The 19,856-nt window shown below is 45.9% G+C and overlaps 1 protein-coding gene across 2 annotated transcripts in view; it reads left to right on the top strand.

Annotated features, from left to right (window-relative positions):
• The window catches only part of LOC129852722 (neuroplastin-like), a 41,446-nt gene that overhangs the window by 4,804 nt on the left and 16,786 nt on the right, over positions 1-19,856 (top strand). For both annotated transcript variants that reach the window (XM_055918380.1, XM_055918379.1), the window contains exons 2-6: positions 5,282-5,629; positions 9,595-9,769; positions 10,401-10,495; positions 15,338-15,471; positions 18,172-18,445. In XM_055918380.1, coding sequence (XP_055774355.1) covers positions 5,282-5,629; positions 9,595-9,769; positions 10,401-10,495; positions 15,338-15,471; positions 18,172-18,445 — 1,026 coding nt within the window. The remainder of the gene's footprint in view (positions 1-5,281; positions 5,630-9,594; positions 9,770-10,400; positions 10,496-15,337; positions 15,472-18,171; positions 18,446-19,856) is intronic.

Raw genomic sequence — 19,856 nt, 5'->3', positions numbered from 1 at the left:
ATACCCAAATGGAAGACGCTAGACGGAACTTTAAACAAAATGGAGACTTAATGTTGATATGTGGTTGTGTAGAACATTCGTTCTGGGAGATTTGTTTGTGGTTACAGTGTGTGTTGTCACAGTGTGTCCAGTGAAGAAAACCCCTAATTTGATAGTTGTTGTCACAAACTGTTATGGTGACATGGATGAGTGTCAGCTAGTCCTGTGGCATATGGTATCTTAACCATGCTAGCTTTGCACAGTGACAGAGGGCCCGGGTTGTCTGTCATCTTGACCTCTGAAAGGGTTAATCGGGGAGCAATGTTTGCTGGTTGATGGGGATAAGTCCATTTCAGCCGTGGATGGGGGGGATTTAACTCTCATGAAAGCGGTGGCTCCCCTCTATGGCCCGAATGGCTGTCCCTGAGTAGTTACAGTAAGATGGCAGAGGTCACCTCCTCCCTCTCATCTCAGCTGCTGTTGCTAACTGCCATTTATCCATAACACCACTCTAATTCATGCAGGCATCAAGGTTTATTGTTGATTTGTTCAAACGAATGAGGAAATCTATAGCCGCCCACCCATCGATGTGTTAAGAGCAGCTCAGAAACAGATACATCATCCTTCAACCCACAGCAGTGACTCATTTACAACTGTCAGAGCAGGAGGCTTTGTGAAACCTTGGGCAATCGGCCAAGTGTAACACCTCTTAACCAGATGCTGGAAGCCAGCTAAGTTGGCTCTCCTACAAAAGTCAGATATACTGGCTAAGACAATGGAGCATCACACCACAGTACACTGATACTACAGCTAGATCTGTAATGCCTGTGATTTCAATATCAAATTCAACATTCATTATATACTCCATTTTGAGTTTGTTTGTATTTATCCAACTATAGATTTGCTCATATTTCCCTGCCCCCACAAAAATAAATGCCCTGCACGTAGCCAGTGTAGTGGCCCTTGGGGTTATCTAGCTGCGGTCTGTCTGTGATGTGGGACTGGGAGGCAGGTTACAGGTGGTTGACTCAAAGCCACTGCCTGCCTGCCTGGTGATGTGTGCTCTGCAGTCATCGGGGGAGAGAGCGCCCCAACTCACTCACTACGCCGGGCACATGTGTGATGGGCCACCACACATACTTAGAGGGGATCTGTTCACCACAGTATACTCTATGATGCTATATGACATTATAATGAAGTGCCTCGCAGAATAAACAGGGATTAATGGATGCTTGTGATTCAGTCTGTGCTGTATATGAATCCCTCCTCATTATGGTATCATTTCATTCACATCACCTATGTAATTGTGGTAGTATCCCTTTAATGACATTACAGGCCACTCTATTCTATGAAAACCTCCTGGTTCTCTTCACTTTCTGTTGCCCTCCAAAAGAGTGGAGGATGTGAGGCCGGTCCAGTTCTTGGATCTCAGCGGATGCTTTAGTTGGGAGGCAGCCTGAGCAGAGACGGTGGGCGTCCAGGCTGGGCTTTAACCTCTGTGATGATGGGGGATGATCATGGGGGGTGGGCCCAGATGTTTCAGGGGAAAGACACAAACACTAATTACTCTGCATGTATCTGGGCGTCAGGCAAGATGGCACAAGGTCTGTGTAGGCTGTGGTCTGTGTAGGCTGTGGTCTGTGTAGGCTGTGGTCTGTGTAGGCTGTGGTCTGTGTAGGTTCTGGTATGTGTAGGCTGTGGTCTGTGTAGGCTGTGTTCTGTGTAGGCTGTGGTCTGTGTAGGCTTTGGTCTGTGTAGGCTTTGGTCTGTGTAGGCTGTGGTCTGTGTAGGCTGTGGTCTGTGTAGACTGTGGTCTGTGTAGGCTGTGGTCTGTCTAGGCTGTGGTCTGTGTAGGTTCTGGTATGTGTAGGGTCTGGTCTGTGTAGGCTGTGGTCTGTGTAGGCTGTGGTCTGTGTAGGCTGTGGTCTGTGTAGGTTCTGGTATGTGTAGGATCTGGTCTGTGTAAATCAGGCCGGGCTAGTCTGGATCATGTCCAAATCATTTACTCTTTTCCTGTTGCCTTATTATTTACAGCTGCCTGTCACTCACTTCTAACTGTTGCTGCCAGGGTATGGTATGGTATGATCCTCACCTCTGTATTGTTCAGTCTCTGGAACATCTTGCTCCGGGTTGACCAGACTGAAGAGTGTTTGGCTTCAGTTGTGTACAGAACATACTGTCTCTAGCTGTGGAAACACAGTGGCTGCATAGCTAGAAGTGTTTGACCTAAAATGGAAAATGATAGCCTACAGTATAAACGCAGTCTCTTGGTTACAAACTCCCCCCACTAGGCAGCTAGTAATCTCCCCCCACTAGTAACCTCCCCCCACTAGTAATCTCCCCCCACTAGTAACCTCCCCACACTAGGCAGATAGTAACCTCCCCCCACTAGGCAGCTAGTAACCTCCCCCCACTAGGCAGCTAGTAACCCCCCCCCCCACTAGACAGCTAGTAACCTCCCCCCACTAGGCAGCTAGTAACCTCCCCCCCACTAGGCAGCTAGTAACCTCCGCCCACTAAGCAGCTAGTAAGCTCCCCCCCACTAGGCAGCTAGTAACCTCCCCCCACTAGTAACTCCTCCCACTAGTAACCTCCCCCCACTAGGCAGCTAGTAACCTCCCCCCACTAGTAACCTCCCCCCACTAGTAACCTCCCCCCGCTAGTAATCTCCCCCCACTAGTAACCTCCCCACACTAGGCAGATAGTAACCTCCCCCCACTAGGCAGCTAGTAACCTCCCCCCCACTAGGCAGCTAGTAACCTCCCCCCACTAGGCAGCTAGTAACCTCCCCCCCCACTAGGCAGCTAGTAACCTCCGCCCACTAAGCAGCTAGTCAACCCCCCCCCCCCCCACTAGGCAGCTAGTAACCTCCGCCCACTAGTAATCCCCCACTAAGCAGCTAGTCACCCCCCCCACTAGGCAGCTAGTAACCTCCGCCCACTAAGCAGCTAGTCACCCCCCCCCCCCCCACTAGGCAGCTAGTAACCTCCGCCCACTAGTAACCCCCCACTAAGCAGCTAGTAACCCCCCACTAAGCAGCTAGTAACCTCCCCCCCCACTAGGCAGCTAGTAACCTCCGCCCACTAAGCAGCTAGTCACCCCCCCCCCCCCCCCACTAGGCAGCTAGTAACCTCCGCCCACTAGTAACCCCCCACTAAGCAGCTAGTCACCCCCCCCACTAGGCAGCTAGTAACCTCCGCCCACTAGTAACCCCCCACTAAGCAGCTAGTAACCTCCCCCCCACTAGGCAGCTAGTAACCTCCCCCCCACTAGGCAGCTTATCTGCTCATGTGCTGATGATACAGTACATTACTGTTGAGCAGGTTGGGCTGTTCTGTGAGGGCCTGTAATCTGTTGTAGTAATACACACGACTATAGCGCCACAGAGAGACCGCCTGCTCTGCTATCTCTTCCTGTCTCTCTCATCTTCAGCATAGTCAGAGTTAAGGTTAGGGTGTGGCGGCCTTTTATGTGATTCATCCGAGGACACATGGCGTAGAACAGGCAGTCAACAGAGGCCTTGCAACAGGAACCCTAAGTCACAGCCCGGGTGATGAGTGCATTGGGTCTGTGCTAGAATGTCCTTGCAACAGGAACCCTAAGTCACAGCCCGGGTGATGAGTGCATTGGGTCTGTGCTAGAATGTCCTTGCAACAGGAACCCTAAGTCACAGCCCGGGTGATGAGTGCATTGGGTCTGTGCTAGAATGGCCTTGCAACAGGAACCCTAAGTCACAGCCCGGGTGATGAGTGCATTGGGTCTGTGCTAGAATGTCCTTGCAACAGGAACCCTAAGTCACAGCCCGGGTGATGAGTGCATTGGGTCTGTGCTAGAATGTCCTTGCAACAGGAACCCTAAGTCACAGCCCGGGTGATGAGTGCATTGGGTCTGTGCTAGAATGTCCTTGCAACAGGAACCCTAAGTCACAGCCCGGGTGATGAGTGCATTGGGTCTGTGCTAGAATGTCCTTGCAACAGGAACCCTAAGTCACAGCCCGGGTGATGAGTGCATTGGGTCTGTGCTAGAATGCTGGCATATGGTTGTTTGTAGGGACTGACCTCTGCTGTGTAGCGGTAGTATGATTCATGTAATGAGAATGGCGTACACACACACACACACACACACACACACACACACACACACACACACACACACACACACACACACACACACACACACACACACACACACACACACACACACACACACAGTGATGATGATTCTGTGACATTTAAGTCCAGCTGATAGTGAATCACAGGATGGATGACCTCATTTCTAAAGTTGCCAACGCCATCATATACGCACAGACAATCAGATTGAAAACAAACAGAATGTATGTCTTGCTATAGAATAATAAATTACTACAGTACTAGTCATCAAAGCACATGCAATATCTGCTGTTTCAGCTTCAATGCATTTCAACACCTTTATGATTCCTGACTGAGTTAGTTATGTTCCGAACCAGATTGGCTGTTAGAGCAGTTTCCTATTTCAGTTCTCATTTGACCAGAATAAAGCATGGCCTGTACATAAGGTCCTCATCATGGTTCATAGGGCTTGATGGAAATTATACTCAGACAGTGTTACAAGTGACTTTCCATCGGCTTTGCCCTTTGACATAAATGTCACATCACACAACATGAGTTCCCTTAATGTGGCAAACAAACGAAACCCTTCTGTATACTGGAGAGCTTTATAGTCAGTTGTCATTTCAATCTAACATCAAAGAGATACAAGAAAGCAAAGGCTCTCCTATTATGCAATATCTGTTCAGAAACTCACAGGGGTATTTCTGTGTGTTTCAGTGACTATCAGATATAACATTGAATCTATTTGTGTGGTTTTATGAGGCAGGAATGTAATCTCTGCATGCCATGTAAAGGTTGACAGATAGGAGGAAAATATAACTTATTGATGAGATGAAGAAACATGTTTTGACTAAGTTGTCCATATGTGAAACATGATTTACTTGTAGTTCTACAGCATGTCAGTTTGCTATGTTGTTCCACGTTAGTAGTGTCAAATCTTTATACATTTCACAATGGTGTGAGTAGGCAACATATTTTGCACAGTAAATCCATTGTATTTGTTTGTTTACACAGAAAATATACAACCCACTTTAAGCGTTGTAGCTTGCTTTTTTTCTTGATTTGCCTTTAATCATCCTCTTCTTTTGTTTCCAACTGATCCCTGTTTGATTTGCTCCTACCTCCATCCCCTGGTCTCTCCATCCCCTCCCTCTTCCACTCTAACCCCTCTTCCACCCCCCTCCCCTCCTCCCCAATACACTTTTCCTCTCCAGCTGGGTTTGTGAAGTCGCCAATGTCTGAGACTAAGCTCACGCTGGACACCTTTGAGCTGTACTGCGACGTGATCGGTAACCCCACCCCGGAGATCCAGTGGTGGTACGCCGAGATCAACCGCGCCGACTCCTTCAAGCAGCTATGGGACGGCGCCCGCAAGCGCCGCGTGTCCATCAACACGGCCTACGGCAACAACGGGGTGAGCGTGCTGGGCATCACGCGCCTCATGCTGGAGGACTCCGGGACCTACGAGTGCCGGGCCAGCAACAACCCACGGCGCAACGACCTGCGCCAGAACCCCGCCATCACCTGGATCCGAGCCCAGGCCACCATTTCGGTGCTGCAGAGTGAGTGGTCTATGTCCTGTAGTACCTAGCTGGTGAACAAACTAACAATCCCCTGCCTGTCCCACCACCACACCTCCACCACAGCTGTCCCACCACCACACCTCCACCACAGCTGTCCCACCACCACACCTCCACCACAGCTGTCCCACCACCACACCTCCACCACAGCTGTCCCACCACCACACCTCCACCACAGCTGTCCCTGGCAACGACAAATAAAACAAAACACCAACCACCACCTTGTTATTTGTTCATTTCAAAGACTTGTCTTTGTTTTATTTTTCTGTATAAGAAATGGGAAGGCATTGTGTTTTATTTCCTCCTAGAAGTACTGCCCTGTTGGGTTTTTGTTCTATTATGTTGAAAGCACCTATGTGTTCCCTCCTCGCCCTGCAGAATTTGAGGATTCTCAGAATTCCGTAGATTTCCTGCCTCTCCCAAAACCCTGAGCGTTTTGTTGTAGATCACCACAAACCCAGAAACCTCCCCTGTATCTGTCCACCTACCCCTCTTTCCTCCCACACCAACCTCTCCTTCCCCACATACAGCCCATCCTGGCCGTTCTGGCTCTCTCCTCTGTCTCATGTGTCCTTCGACACTTGTCCCGTTTCTTTCCTTATTCTAAAAAAAAAAAAATCTAAATTTCATCCATTTATTTCTGGATTTCTTTTGTGATTTGTGTTTTTCTCTTGCGTTGAGTGGGTTGTTTTATTCACTTCAAAGCCCGGTGAAATTCTGCCCTGTCTGCACCATGTACTCTAGGCATCGCTGCGCTTTGAAGTTGTGCCGCTTATTTTAGTCGGGAAGGGGTAGATGCGACGTAAGAAGACAAGGAGGGAGCTGTCCAGGTGTAAAGCGTGCCCTTGTTTTAAACACATGACTCACCCTCATCCAATAAAGGACAGAACCCAGTGTGGTTCTTAAATGTATTTTTTCCTTTCTAGATTTGAGAGAGCTGGTTTCATTGCTCCAGCAGACAGTCTCTCTCTGGACTCGCCTGTGTACTGTATGACCTTGTACCTTCTTAGCCATTATTAAGTGTTTGAGCATGAATCAGTAATGACATGATATCCTCTCCCCTCTCTGCTGTATTGCATACAAACATTCAAACACACTGAATCTCAACTGGACCCTTTTAAATGTGTGCACGCTCCATTGAGTGCCCAGCCCATTGGAGCACAGAGAGATATGGAATGTTGTTAGTCACAGCCATGCAGCCAGAAACTCTCAGAGGTTTACTACAGGAGTCAGCTCCTTCATCTCCTGAGCATTAGCTACTGATCTGTCTGTCGTACACAGCGTTTACCGTGCTGTTGGACTACTGTCTGACTGCATGTGCACACACTCCTTATCTCACACCCATTACACTTCACTCCACCAGCTGGCTTGAGACGTGTACAGTCGGCCTACAGTAGATATCTTAGTTTACTGGTGGTAGAAATGTGTCCGTCATCGGGCTAACATGAAATTGGTCAATTCAATGTTTTCTTCTTCAAAAGACACATTCATTCCTAAAAAGAGCAGATATTTGTTCCTTAAAAAATCTGTACATGTTCTAATAATTGAGTCGGACCTTTTGTCACCCAATATATTCTGTCATTACTGAGTGTGAACGTTCTTGTATAGACATGTAATAATATGTGTATATAACATGTATACAACAGGCTATACACACTGAACCAAAGGAGACGATAATGTATAGTTATTGGGGAATGTTTTCAAACATGTGCTTGTCTTGTTGTAACCGTTTCATTTGTGATTGTGGGTCGATCTGGAGATACATTCCAAAGTCAAGGCCGTTTTTAAAATTAATTTAATATTGTTACTACATTTGTAATAAACTCCTTAGGTAACAATTTAATCGACAGCGTACTTAATTGCACTAAATTAACTAATCTATACAGGCCTCAGTGTGATTTGGTTTAGATCCCTTCCCAACCTGTGTTGTGTTCTAGCTGCTCTGTTTAATGCAGCGGGGGGGGGGGGGTTGGCTCAACACACCAATCAAGTGGGCAAACATCCTCCCTCTGTCAGCAAGAAATAGCCATTACTGGCACCATCCTCTAGGACTGTATGCAGGTCATAATGGAATAAAATGTACTACACTGTTATGAGTGGGTAACACTATCAATGTAATGGTGCTTTTACAATCCTAGACACAGAGGTGGCCACGTGGGTCAGTGCCTGTGTGTTGTGCATGACATCACAGATTCATTCTCTTTTTGAGCAGGTGTCCTACAAATGACCTTCTTCTGAGCTGAGGAAACCTCCCATGGAAAACACTGTGCCTTTAATGCCTAATTGCACATTTCTTGAATGAACTATTTCTGTGTAGTCTGTGTATATTCCCAGGATGCCACACTATGTGGGCTGAGAGGCCTGTATAGGGGTTCTGAAGCAGAGAGAGAGAAGGTGGAGACAGAGAGTGACAGAGAGAGAGCAATCAAGGGAGAGATAGAGAGGGAGGGGGAGAGAGCCATAGAGTGAGAGAGAGAGAGAGAGAGAGAGGGAGGGGGAGAGAGCAATAGAGGGGAGAAAGAGAGGGAGAGAGAGGGGGGGCGGGAGAAAGAGAAGGAGAGCAATAGCGAGAGATTTCCCTCTAGCTATTGGGTATACAGAACTGCAGGAGTAGGTGCCATGAATGCTAATATAAGTCACTAGCCAGGACCCAGAGACTTTCCCCTCCCATCCTCTACTAGGAGGTTTGTAGTAGCAGCCAATAGTGAGATTATTATGCTCCTCTCCCTGGGGTTGTGTGGTTGCCATGGCTGGCCGCCGTGGGGGAGGGAGGGAGAGGAGCTTCCTCACTACCCAAGGCTGCCTGCCTGCCTGCGCTCTCTGATGACACATCCTGCTTGAGCCTCCCTCTATGTCCTTGAGAAATGGACCCTTGGGTTGGTTGCTCTGTTAACAAATACACTAAATGATTATACTAGTAAAGAGCTAGTGGTTGTTATAGTGTAGTGCAGCAGTAGTCAAGCTGTTGTTAATCTCGTTTTTGTCTGCCACGATTATACAGTATACTTTGTCCTCTTCTGTTTAGCTATTGGTTCTACTTCCACCCAGTAGGTTTGCTAAAGATTATACCTTATTCACTTCCTGGTTTTGGTTTGAATGACATGACAGCAGTTATGTGGAAGATAGTCATTGAATGTATGTTGTTCAAATTTCCCTTATACATTCAACCTCATGTTTGTATAATATCATGATAATTTCAAGGTTACATCACTCTTTACGTATCCAAGTGTCTTCCTGAATCAATTTAGACTGTTTAAAAGATATAGTACACCAAACCTTGTTGCTGTCAATATCAAATTGAGTGCTACTGAATGAAGTAGGCATAATGATAATACAGTTAGGTTCAGGAAGTTATCAAGAGCCAGTGGTTCCAAACCAAAGATGCTTTGGTGCTGGTCATCACCTTAAAGATCATTACTGCCACGACTCCAGGTAGCCTAGCGGGTAAGCGTGTTGGGCCAGTAACCCAAAGGTTGCTGGTTAAAATCCCTAAAACGACTAGTTTAAAAATCTGCCGATGTGCGCTATTTGCACCTGTAAGTTGCTCTGGATAAGAGTGTCTGCTAAAATGTAAATGTAGTGTCAACATGATTATCATCTCAAAATGGGAGCGGGATCAACGGAGCTACTGTAGGTCTGTAAGGAGACTAATCATCATTTGACTTTTGCAGACTTCATTCTGTGAGGATATTTAAAGTCCATCTATTGTACGGTAACAACAGAACCAGAGACAGATACAGGGTTTTGTGTTGCATGTATTTTCCTGCCGCTCCATGTTGTATTTCTTTATGTATGTGTGTTTTTGTTGTCTTATGTTCCGGCCCCAACTCTCACGCACGTCCGCCACTCAGTCTGTGTGTGGGGAATAGTTAGTATAGTTACAGTTCTGCTATAGTGTTGAGCCCCAATTCAATGATAAGGGGTTGCTGTCTCTCTGTGTGTTTCAGAGCCCAAGATCAATGTGTCAGATCAGATCATCCTGCCCTCGGAGACCAAAGGGCCCCCTGTCACCCTGCAGTGTAACCTGACCAACGCCCACGAAGGCCAACAAGAGAGCTTCTGGATGAAGAACGGAGTGGAGATCGCAGACACACGGAACGAGCAGAAGAACACAGAGTACATGTGAGTCCTTACTTATTCTGTAGTTCTCTTACTAGAGCATTCAACAAAGCCTTTCTAATTGTCACACAGACTATCAACACTAAGACCAATCACCCTAAGATGGAAATAAGAACCATGTTGCCAAGTCCTTTAGTGAAAACAGTTGTTTGGGCAGCCCCATCCCTCGCAGGGCATAGCCATCAGAGCAGCCCCTGAGCTTAGAGCAGAGCAACCAGCCCCTGTACTGCACAACACCCCCATAGACATCTCCCAGACTCTCCCCAGCCAGGCGCGGACGGCTACATGAGGAGACCACTGGGCAGCTCCTTTCCTGTCACATTACATCTCAGTACTCTACTAATGGCTGACCCCAGAACAGACAACCCCGTGCTAATTTCTCCTCTCTCCTGGCTGCCTAGAACACAGCACAGTGCTAACAATGAACGCTAAGGACTTCCACACAACATGCATCATTGGGTGATGTATCATTGGGTGATGCATCATTGGGTGATGCATCATTGGATGATGTATCATTGGGTGATGTACAATGATAGACAACAAAATTTGAGAAAATTAGTATTGTCTTTGCATACATGTTATTTTTGACTGATCTAAAGTTATGAAGTAACTGATATTTTGTGGTCTGTTGCAGAATCAAGAAACCAAGGTCAGACGACGCAGGGGAGTACATGTGTGTTTACACGTTTGAAACGGCTCCCAACGCCAACGCCACCATTGAGGTAAAAGGTAAGACTCTCCGACCACCAGATCTCACTCACGGTATAAACAAATGACAGATACACTGTTGATTTTTATAATTAACCTCCACTTTAATCAATACTGTCACTTGACCCTCTGCCATAACTAAGAGAGAGATAAAGTTCTCCTATGAGGGATCTGATGGATAACACAATCTAGAGCTACTTCCTGTGAACAGATCCCCTTCCAGTGACAGACGTTGAGATGTTGGTCCGGTGATGTGTTGTGGTGTTGACAGGCTGGCCTCTGGAGGCTGCTGTCACTCACTAAGAGGACAGGGCAGGACAGGCCAGCTGAAGGGAGGGACAGAGTCCTGTCTTCTCTGCTCTCTCTGTACACTCGATTCACACAGACACGTCTTCCTTCAGGCTAGTGTCTTCTCTGTACATACTGGTCTAACAGTGACTTACTTGATTTATTTTTATTAGCCAGATTCTTATTAAGATGATCAGTAATTTTGCACCAGTTACCACATATAATTGGCGCAGGACCAAGCGTATCGTATTTGTGTCGTATTTGTTCTATTTTTGGGGGGGGATAACATTGTTTCACATTTGAAAGCACATATTCAACTGTTAGGATCATTCATTGACGTGAAAGACACTTATAGAATACCTGACACCCTAGCGAGATAAACTCAGCAAAAAAAGAAACGTCCTCACTGTCAACAGCGTGTCTACTATTTTCAGCAAACTTAACATGTGTAAATATTTGTATGAACATAACAAGATTGAACAACTGAGACATAAACTGAACAAGTTCCACAGACATGTGACTAACAGAATTGGAATAATGTGTCCCTGAACAAAGGAGGGGGAGGGTGAAAATCAAAAGTAACAATCAGTATCTGGTGTGGCCACCAGCTGCATTAAGTACTGCAGTGCATCTCCTCCTCATGGACTGCACCAGATTTGCCAGTTCTTGCGGTGAGATGTTACCCCACTCTTCCACCAAGGCACCTGCAAGTTCCCGGACATTTCTGGGGGGAATGGCCCTAGCCCTCACCCCATGATCAAACAGGTCCCAGACGTGCTCAATGGGATTGAGATCCGGGCTCTTCGCTGGCCATGGCAGAACACTGACATTCCTGTCCTGCAGGAAATCACCCACAGAACGAGCGGCATTGTGGCATTGGTGGCATTGTCATGCTGGAGGGTCATGTCAGGATGAGCCTGCAGGAAGAGTACCACATGAGGGAGGAGGATGTCTTCCCTGTAACGCACAGCGTTGAGATTGCCTGCAATGACAACAAGCTCAGTCCTATGATGCTGTGACACACCACCCCAGACCATGACGAACCCTCCACCTTCAAATCGATCCCGCTCCAGAGTACAGGCCTCGGTGTAACGCTCATTCCTTCGACGATAAACGCGAATCCGACCATCACCCCTGGTGAGAAAATCGTGACTCGTCAGTGAAGCTCACTTTTTGCCAGTCCTGTCTGGTCCAGCCACGGTGGGTTTGTGCCCATAGGCAACGTTGTTTCCTGTGATGTCTGGTGAGGACCTGCCTTACAACAGGCCTACAAGCCCTCAGTCCAGCCTCTCTCAGCCTTTTGCGGACAGTCTGAGCACTGATGGAGGGATTGTGCGTTCCTGGTGTAACGCTGGCAGTTGTTGTTGCCATCCTGTACCTGTCCCACAGGTGTGATGTTCAGATGTACCGATCCTGTGCAGGTGTTGTTACACGTGGTCTGCCACTGCGAGCACGATCAGCTGTCCGTCCTGTCTCCCTGTAGCATTGTCTTAGGCGTCTCACAGTACGAACATTGCAATTTATTTCCCTGGCCACATCTGCAGTCCTCATGCCTCCTTGCAGCATGCCTAAGGCACGTTCACGCAGATGAGCAGGCACCCTGGGCATCTTTCTTTTGGTGTTTTTCAGAGTCAGTAGAAAGACCTCTTTAGTGTCCTAAGTTTTCATAACTGTGACCTTCATTTCCTACCATCTGTAAGCTGTTAGTGTCTTAATGACCGTTCCACAGGTGCATGTTCATTAATTGTTTATGGTTCATTGAACAAGCATGGGAAACAGTGTTTAAACACTTTACAATGAAGCTCTGTGAAGTTATTTGGATTTTTACGAATTATCTTTGAAAGACAGGGTCATGAAAAAGGGTTTAAAGTTTAAAAGTTGACAGCTCACCCTTGAAGTGGAATAACGGATTTTCCTCTGGGTGAGAAAGGACTTGCAAAACCCTGTTTTAGAGAAGCTTGCCAACACGTACAGTGCTTAAGCCAATTTGCTGTGACATTGCTTTGGTTATGCGTACTGAGCTTGCCATTGATTGTTATGCCTGCTGTGGCTGTATTAAGCTCTAGCTTCCTGTGAGGTTGGTTGGTTGCGTAACGCGGGTGATGACCGTGTATGCTCTGCAGCTTCCTCCAGCCTGAGAGATGACAGGCCTCATCTCCAATCAAACCTCAGCGTCCTGACCCTAGGGCCATGTGAAGGGAGGGAGGCAGGCAGGGAGGCTTGCTGCTCGTGGCTGTTAGAGCCTGCACAACACCGTTTCCTGGACATACAAACACCATGGCAGCACTGCCTTTCAACATTGTTTACTGTCTGGAAGTATTGACTGAATTGTTGACAGACGCTGTTAGTCGTATTTGGGATGCTGATGTCTTGGTTTGGAGGAAGCATGGACATGACAATTGTTTTTTGAGATAGATGTAGATACTTTTGCAAGCTTTCCTGTTAATTGTTACAGTTAAGGACCGATTGAGAAATAGACTCAATGAAAACTACAGAGAATGATCATTCTAAGCAGAAATACATGATAGTTCTGACCAATTGTATCCAATTAGTCTTGCCCTGCCTTATACAATGGCACTGAGTCCCATACCATTAAACCCATACTCGGTAGTACTACCAGGTCCCATACATTAAGCATGGTAGAGGGGCCGAGCCTGTGTGCTCTATGCTCCTGGCAGCTGAGCTCCCCCCAGCTCCCTCTGGCTGCAGTGTCCTTGGCGCTCCCATCTCTCCAGCTCTCAGCTCAGAGCAGGCAACAGATGGAGGCTTGTGGGATGGTGGTGTGGGATTAAGGTTCAGAATCCGCTCCCAGCCCAACTTTGTTATCCACGATGATACAATAAGCTGCTGTCCTGAGCATGCATATTTTACGCATCTCAATTATCTTTTGTATTTTTATATATACGATTTTTTTGTTTGCTATCCATGCATTTTTTAAAGAGATAATGCCACACGCCCTGTTGATTGAATCAAACCAATGATGAATTTTGCAGATCTAGATTTTTTTGCAAATTCCTATTTTTGATCAACCGCACGGTACAGGCCCACAGGATAATGTGTCATATAATTCTTTATATCATGGCATTGTTGAATGCTTGTTTCTGATTGGCTTGAAGGGCATTCTAGAGCGTGCATTATTTCTCTATAAAGTACAGTATATCAGCAGAGTAGAATTCAATGGCTATAGTTCTTACGTTCTATGTTTGAGCTGCTTTTGAAAGCAAAAGTCGAATTGAAAACATTATTGGCATTGTTTAATTCGATTTTCATAATAGCAAGCTAGGACTGATGGTTTGGTTAGTAAACTTGCTAGCTGTTTCAGTGGATGTTGAACACATTTCTTCCTGAAAATGAACACATTTCTAGCGGTAAATGTGTTAAATTATAACCATGGTATGCAAGGGATAATCAACTCGGGGCTCTGCGCGTCACATGGAAAATAATGCAACTCCGTGGAAGGTTAGTTCCACTCCACACGATCATCAACTTTGAGCTTAAATGCTCTTTAAATTCAGTGGAGAGATGGAAGGTATCAAAAACAGTAAATAGAAATCGGACCTAATCGCCTCTTCCAGATAGACCACCAGAAGTTGCCTCTTTTCGATATATTTCTGACACACAGGCAGACAGACACATCCACACAGCAGCACTGTAGCTCAGTAATCACACAAGCTGCTGGGGGTGTGAAATGGATGATTTCTGCCTGTTTTGGCGCCACTCAGAGGGCAGTCAGTCTCCATGCTGTCAGTCAGTCACAGTGGAAGTGAGCTGGGGATAACGAAGACGGAGATAAACGTGGCCCCTCCCCCACTAGCCAGAGAGCACGTGTTCACCATAGCTACAGTAGGAAGGATGATGTCACTTTGAGCTCAAGCCACTGCTGCTCAATCATCCTCCACGACAACAGCCACCGCGTGCTGCAGAAAACGCTGCAGCACCAGGCCAGCTTCTCCACTGATCCTGCTAAATTGCATGGAAGGAATTACCGTAATTTCAAGGATTAGCAAAAGGCTGTGGCAGTTGTCTCCCGGCTCCAGAGCCGAGTTAAACAGAGGATTCTGTTTGAAAACCCAGGGTGTCGCTGGGTTGGAGAATTTCACCTTTGAGAAAGTTTCTCAGCCATTCATTGATTGGCGTCTATGAACTGAAACTCTGCAAGATATGTAGACCTACTCCTTCAAAGGGCAGACTTGGAAATAAGCCATAGCAAACCATGATTTCTACCTTTTAAAGAAACTTGGCAATTGACTAAAACAGCTAAATGTGTCCCTGCCTCGATCACTGTGGTGATAAAGCACTGATTCCAGTGTTCGTCCATCTCCAGGGAAGTCAGTGCCTCACAGCTAAATCACGTAACAATTCCCCAAATCCTTTCTTAATTTACCATCAGTTTCATGTACATCTTAATGTTAGTTACCATAATCAAAATGGGTCCCGACAGACTTGACTATATTCTGACGTCTTGTTATTTAGAGAAGCCGATGAGGAACACCTTTGACACAAACATGGAACGTCTTGCATAAAATTTAGAATTTTTATTCAAATGCATTTCACTCCCTTTTCCCCTTGTTTTAGCGGCACCTGAGATCACGGGCCACAAGCGCAGTGACAATAAGAACGAGGGGCAGAGTGCTCTGTTGTACTGTAAGTCTGTGGGCTACCCCTTTCCCATCTGGACATGGCGTAAACTGGATGGCTCAAACTACATGGTACGTGTCCTCTTCCTTGGCTCTATATAATGCTAGATCAGGGGTTCCCAAACGTTCTTAGTCCACGACCCCATTTTTATATGTGAACATTTTCAGATATCAAAGCCAATGTTTACTTTTTTATTTGGGGCTATGGCAGTCAATTGAAAATGATTCTGACATAAAGTATCTTATCTCACCACCACTAATGAGATGGGTGTGCTTGATGAATGTCGTGTCGGAGCTTCTCAAAGTCAGGGGGCGTGGTCGACAGTGCGCACCTCATCTCTGCTGTCACATCCAACCTGGATCAATATTTGGTTATAATGCAGACGAGAGCACTGATGGTGATTTCAAATCAACTGGGAACTCAGGTTGGAAAGTCTGAGCTCAAGAAAGAGGCCCGAGTTCCCGAGTTCGAATTCCCAGTTGTATGACCGTTCAAAATTATTTTTCCAAGTCGGAGCTCATTTTTGTCAGAGTTCAGTTTTCTTGAACGCACTGAAGTCGGAAGTCAGAGATTTCCAAGTTCCCAGTTGTTTTGAACGCGTCATTAATGTTCAGAGGGAGACGGCAGGGTATTATTCCCTTTGAGTCGGAAACCAAAACTCCTCCGTAGTGACCCGTGAATGCATTTGGTCACATGACAGTTCAATCAGCTGTTCGATTTCACACCGGCATGTCAACTGAGTCAAACAGATTAGGAAGTAGGTCCCAAAGTGCTCTTCCAAGCGTTGGAGGTGAGCAGTCATCACTCGTGTGGTACACTTACTGATGCTGTTTCCTGTTAGAAACATGCACAGTGAAGGGAATGGGGCATGGTTTGCTTTTGAAAGACTCCAATAAGAATTCTTTCCTCTGAATCCACTGAGTCGGTCACTCATCTGTAGAAGGATTTTGTATATCCCCTGCATGCTTGTGTTCAGTTTGGTCAGTTTCCAAAATACGTCTGTTACATAGGCAAGGAGACATATTTTCTTTTCATTACACATAAAGTCAACCATGTCATTTTTTTTGTGTGAATGACAACCTCTCAATGCGAAAAATCTTTCTAATCACCAAGCCTCAGTGTGAAATAAAACCCTGTCAGGCTCTGATCCCATATCTCCACATGGTGGATGTGGTTTGATGTATACTGAACAAAAATAGAAACACAACATGTAAAGTGTTGGTCCGATGTTTATGAGCTGAAATAAAAGACCCCAGAAAATGTCCATATGCACAAAAAGCGTATTTCTCTCAAATGCCAAGATCATCTACCTGACAGGTGAGGCATATCAATAAATTGATTAAACAACATGATCTTTACACAGGTGCACCTTGTGCTGGGGGACAATAAATGTGCAGTTTTGCCATAGATGTCTCATGTTTTGAGAGAGCATACAATTGGCATGCTGACTGCAGGAATGTCCACCAGAGCTGCTGCCAGATAATTTAATGTTAATTTCTCTACCAAAAGCTGCCTCCAACATCATTTGAGAATTTGGTAGTACACTCAACCGGCCTCACAACTGCAGACCGCATGTAACCACGCCAGCCCAGGACCTCCACATCTAGCTTCTTTACCTGCGGGATCATCTGAGACCAGCCACCCAGACAGCTGATGAAACCGAGGAGTATTTCTGTCTGTAATAAAGCCCTTTAGTGTGGAAAAACGTATTCTGATTGTCTGGGCCTGGCTCCCCAGTGGGTTCGCCTATGCCTTCCCAGGCCCACCCATGGCTGCACCACTGCCCAGTCATGTAAAATCCATGGATTCAATTGACTGATTTCCTTATATGAACTGTAACTCAGTACAATCGTTGAAATTGTTGCATGTTGTGTTTATATTTTTGTTCAGTATAGTTTACAATCAGTTACCTGCTGCAGTATATCTCTGAGTTCTGCATTCAGCTCTTTTGCCATCAGTTGTTCTCGGTGTATAATACAATGCGTCCATATGGCAGAGGGAGACACATTCATAACTAAAGTGCAGAGGCCTGTCTGTTTTTCGTCAATATAGCTACGCAACTCACTGAACATCCCCTGTGCCGTTTCATGCTCGGGAATCGTGAGGCAGAACAATATGTACTCGTGAATAGCATCCCCCGAAATGTATAGCCAACAAAACTCATGCATGGGCATCTCGGCCCTCACAGCTAGCGTCCATTTAGAGAGCTGGGGAGTTTTTGAGTTGTACAGTCAGTTTTCTATTGATTACTAGCAAAAGCATAAATTCTTTAGCAGTGTTATCTGACAAAGGTATTGATGTGAGTTTCTGTGCCTCTGCCTCCCCACACATTGTTTTCACCATATCAATTGTAGCCGGTAATATCAGAGTCTCTGCAATAGTGTGTGGTTTCATAGCGTAGCGGGCCTAGTCACTCACCATGGGAATGATTCAAGTGCAACAGTCAAGTGCAGCCTTTTCCCATGATCTAAGGGGGCTCTCTGGTTGAATTTTAGAATAGAATCCTTTTCATTTAGATTAAGGTTATCCACATTACAATGATTTTGAGATACAAAGCTGATATTATAATATCCATAATTTGTTGGTACAGACATTTTTTTTCTTCTGGATTTTTGAAATACAACCACGACCCCATTTTCATATCAGGTGACCCCGCTTGGACCCTAGTCTGCGAACCGGTGTGCTAAACTACTGTGATCACTGTCTGGAATGTGATCATACTATTGTCTGTAACATATAAATCATTGATGTGCTAATTTACCCTCCTCTAGGAAATCGATAACTCCTCTGGCCGCTTCTTCATCACCAACAAAGACAACTACACAGAGCTGAACATCGTCAACCTGAACCGCACCTCGGACCCTGGTGAATACCAGTGCAACGCTACCAACCACATCGGCACCAAGTCCATGTCGTCCATCCTGCGGGTGCGCAGCCACCTGGCACCCCTCTGGCCCTTCCTGGGGGTGCTAGCGGAGATCATCATCCTGGTGGTCATCATCGTAGTGTATGAAAAACGCAAGAGGCCAGACGATGTGTTGGACGGTAAGACAACGTTAAATATAGTATTATATTGTATCTCTTTGGGGAGACAGACAACCTCTCGCCATGTTGTCATCGTCAGGCCTGTTTGATTATTATACTGGTCAGCGTTACTGGATGCTGTCATTGAAATGACTGTACAGTACGTTACCTTAACAGGAAAAAAGGGTTCTCGATCTCAACTTAAAGAGAGCAACATGCTAACAGCGGCAGGGAGTATATAATGATTCAAGCAGTGCTTGTGGCCATGGGGTAAAAAGAATTATGACCCAGGAAATAGGCTGCTGCTCCTGGAACAATACAATACAATTCTCACTCCAGTTAAACAATGATTCAAATATCTAATTACGGGGCTGCGCTCGGCTAGAAGTTCAACAGCCATCAAGAACCAATTCAAACAGGGTTCCTCTACCATCACCACACACACTGTTACCAAGTGAACATGTTGCGGAGGCTATAGACACGGTGCTGAATATTCATGACGCTGACTCTGCTGTGTTAGCAGTAGCAGCGGAGACCCACTGTGAATAATTGACCTCTGTCGGGGGACACGCTCCCTGGATGCTCCGTCAGTACTGAGAAGGGAGACAGAGACACCGCTGGCTGTCACACAGCGCAGCGCCACACATTAGCTGCATAATAATATGACCTTTAGAGATGCTCCACATTAGTAAACCAGGAGGGGGTCCACAGCTAACCTTTTAAATGAAAGAGTTGAAGTGCCGTTGCGGTCTCGCTAATGATGATAACCAGGGACCATTTTATCACCCATCTGGAGAACTGATCAATTCATTTCATTGACAATAATTTGAGACAGGGAATCAGGGGAAGTTTGATGTGTTATTTTGGATTTGTCCTACAAGTTCTGGCTATGGCTGAGGGCTTAAAACTTCTTATGGCTGCATCCCGCTACCGGGATCGATATGACAGCAGCCAGATAAAGTGCAGGGCGCCAAATTCAAAAAACAGAAATCTCATAATTAAAATTCCTCAAACATACATGTGTCTTATATAATTTTAAAGGTATTCTTGTTGTTAATCCCACCAAAGTGTCCGATTTCAAATATGCTTTTCAGCGAAAGCACTACAAACGATTATGTTAGGTCACCATCAAACCACAATAAGCACAGACATTTTTCCAGCGTAAGATAGCAGTCAGAAAAAGCAGAAATAGAGATAAAATGAATCACTAACCTTTGATTATCTTCATCAGATGACACTCATAGGACTTCATGTTACACAATACATGCATGTTTTGTTTGATAAAGTTCATATTTATAACAAAAAATCTGAGTTTACATTGGCGCGTTAGATTCACTAGTTCCAAAAACATCCAGTGATAGTGCATAGCCACATCGTTTCAACAGAAATACTCATCATAAATGTAGATGATAATACAAGTTATACACATGGA

This window comes from Salvelinus fontinalis, chromosome 4, assembly GCF_029448725.1.
Source record: "Salvelinus fontinalis isolate EN_2023a chromosome 4, ASM2944872v1, whole genome shotgun sequence".
NCBI lineage: Eukaryota > Metazoa > Chordata > Actinopteri > Salmoniformes > Salmonidae > Salvelinus > Salvelinus fontinalis.
This window is presented reverse-complemented; position numbering and strand designations above follow the sequence as displayed.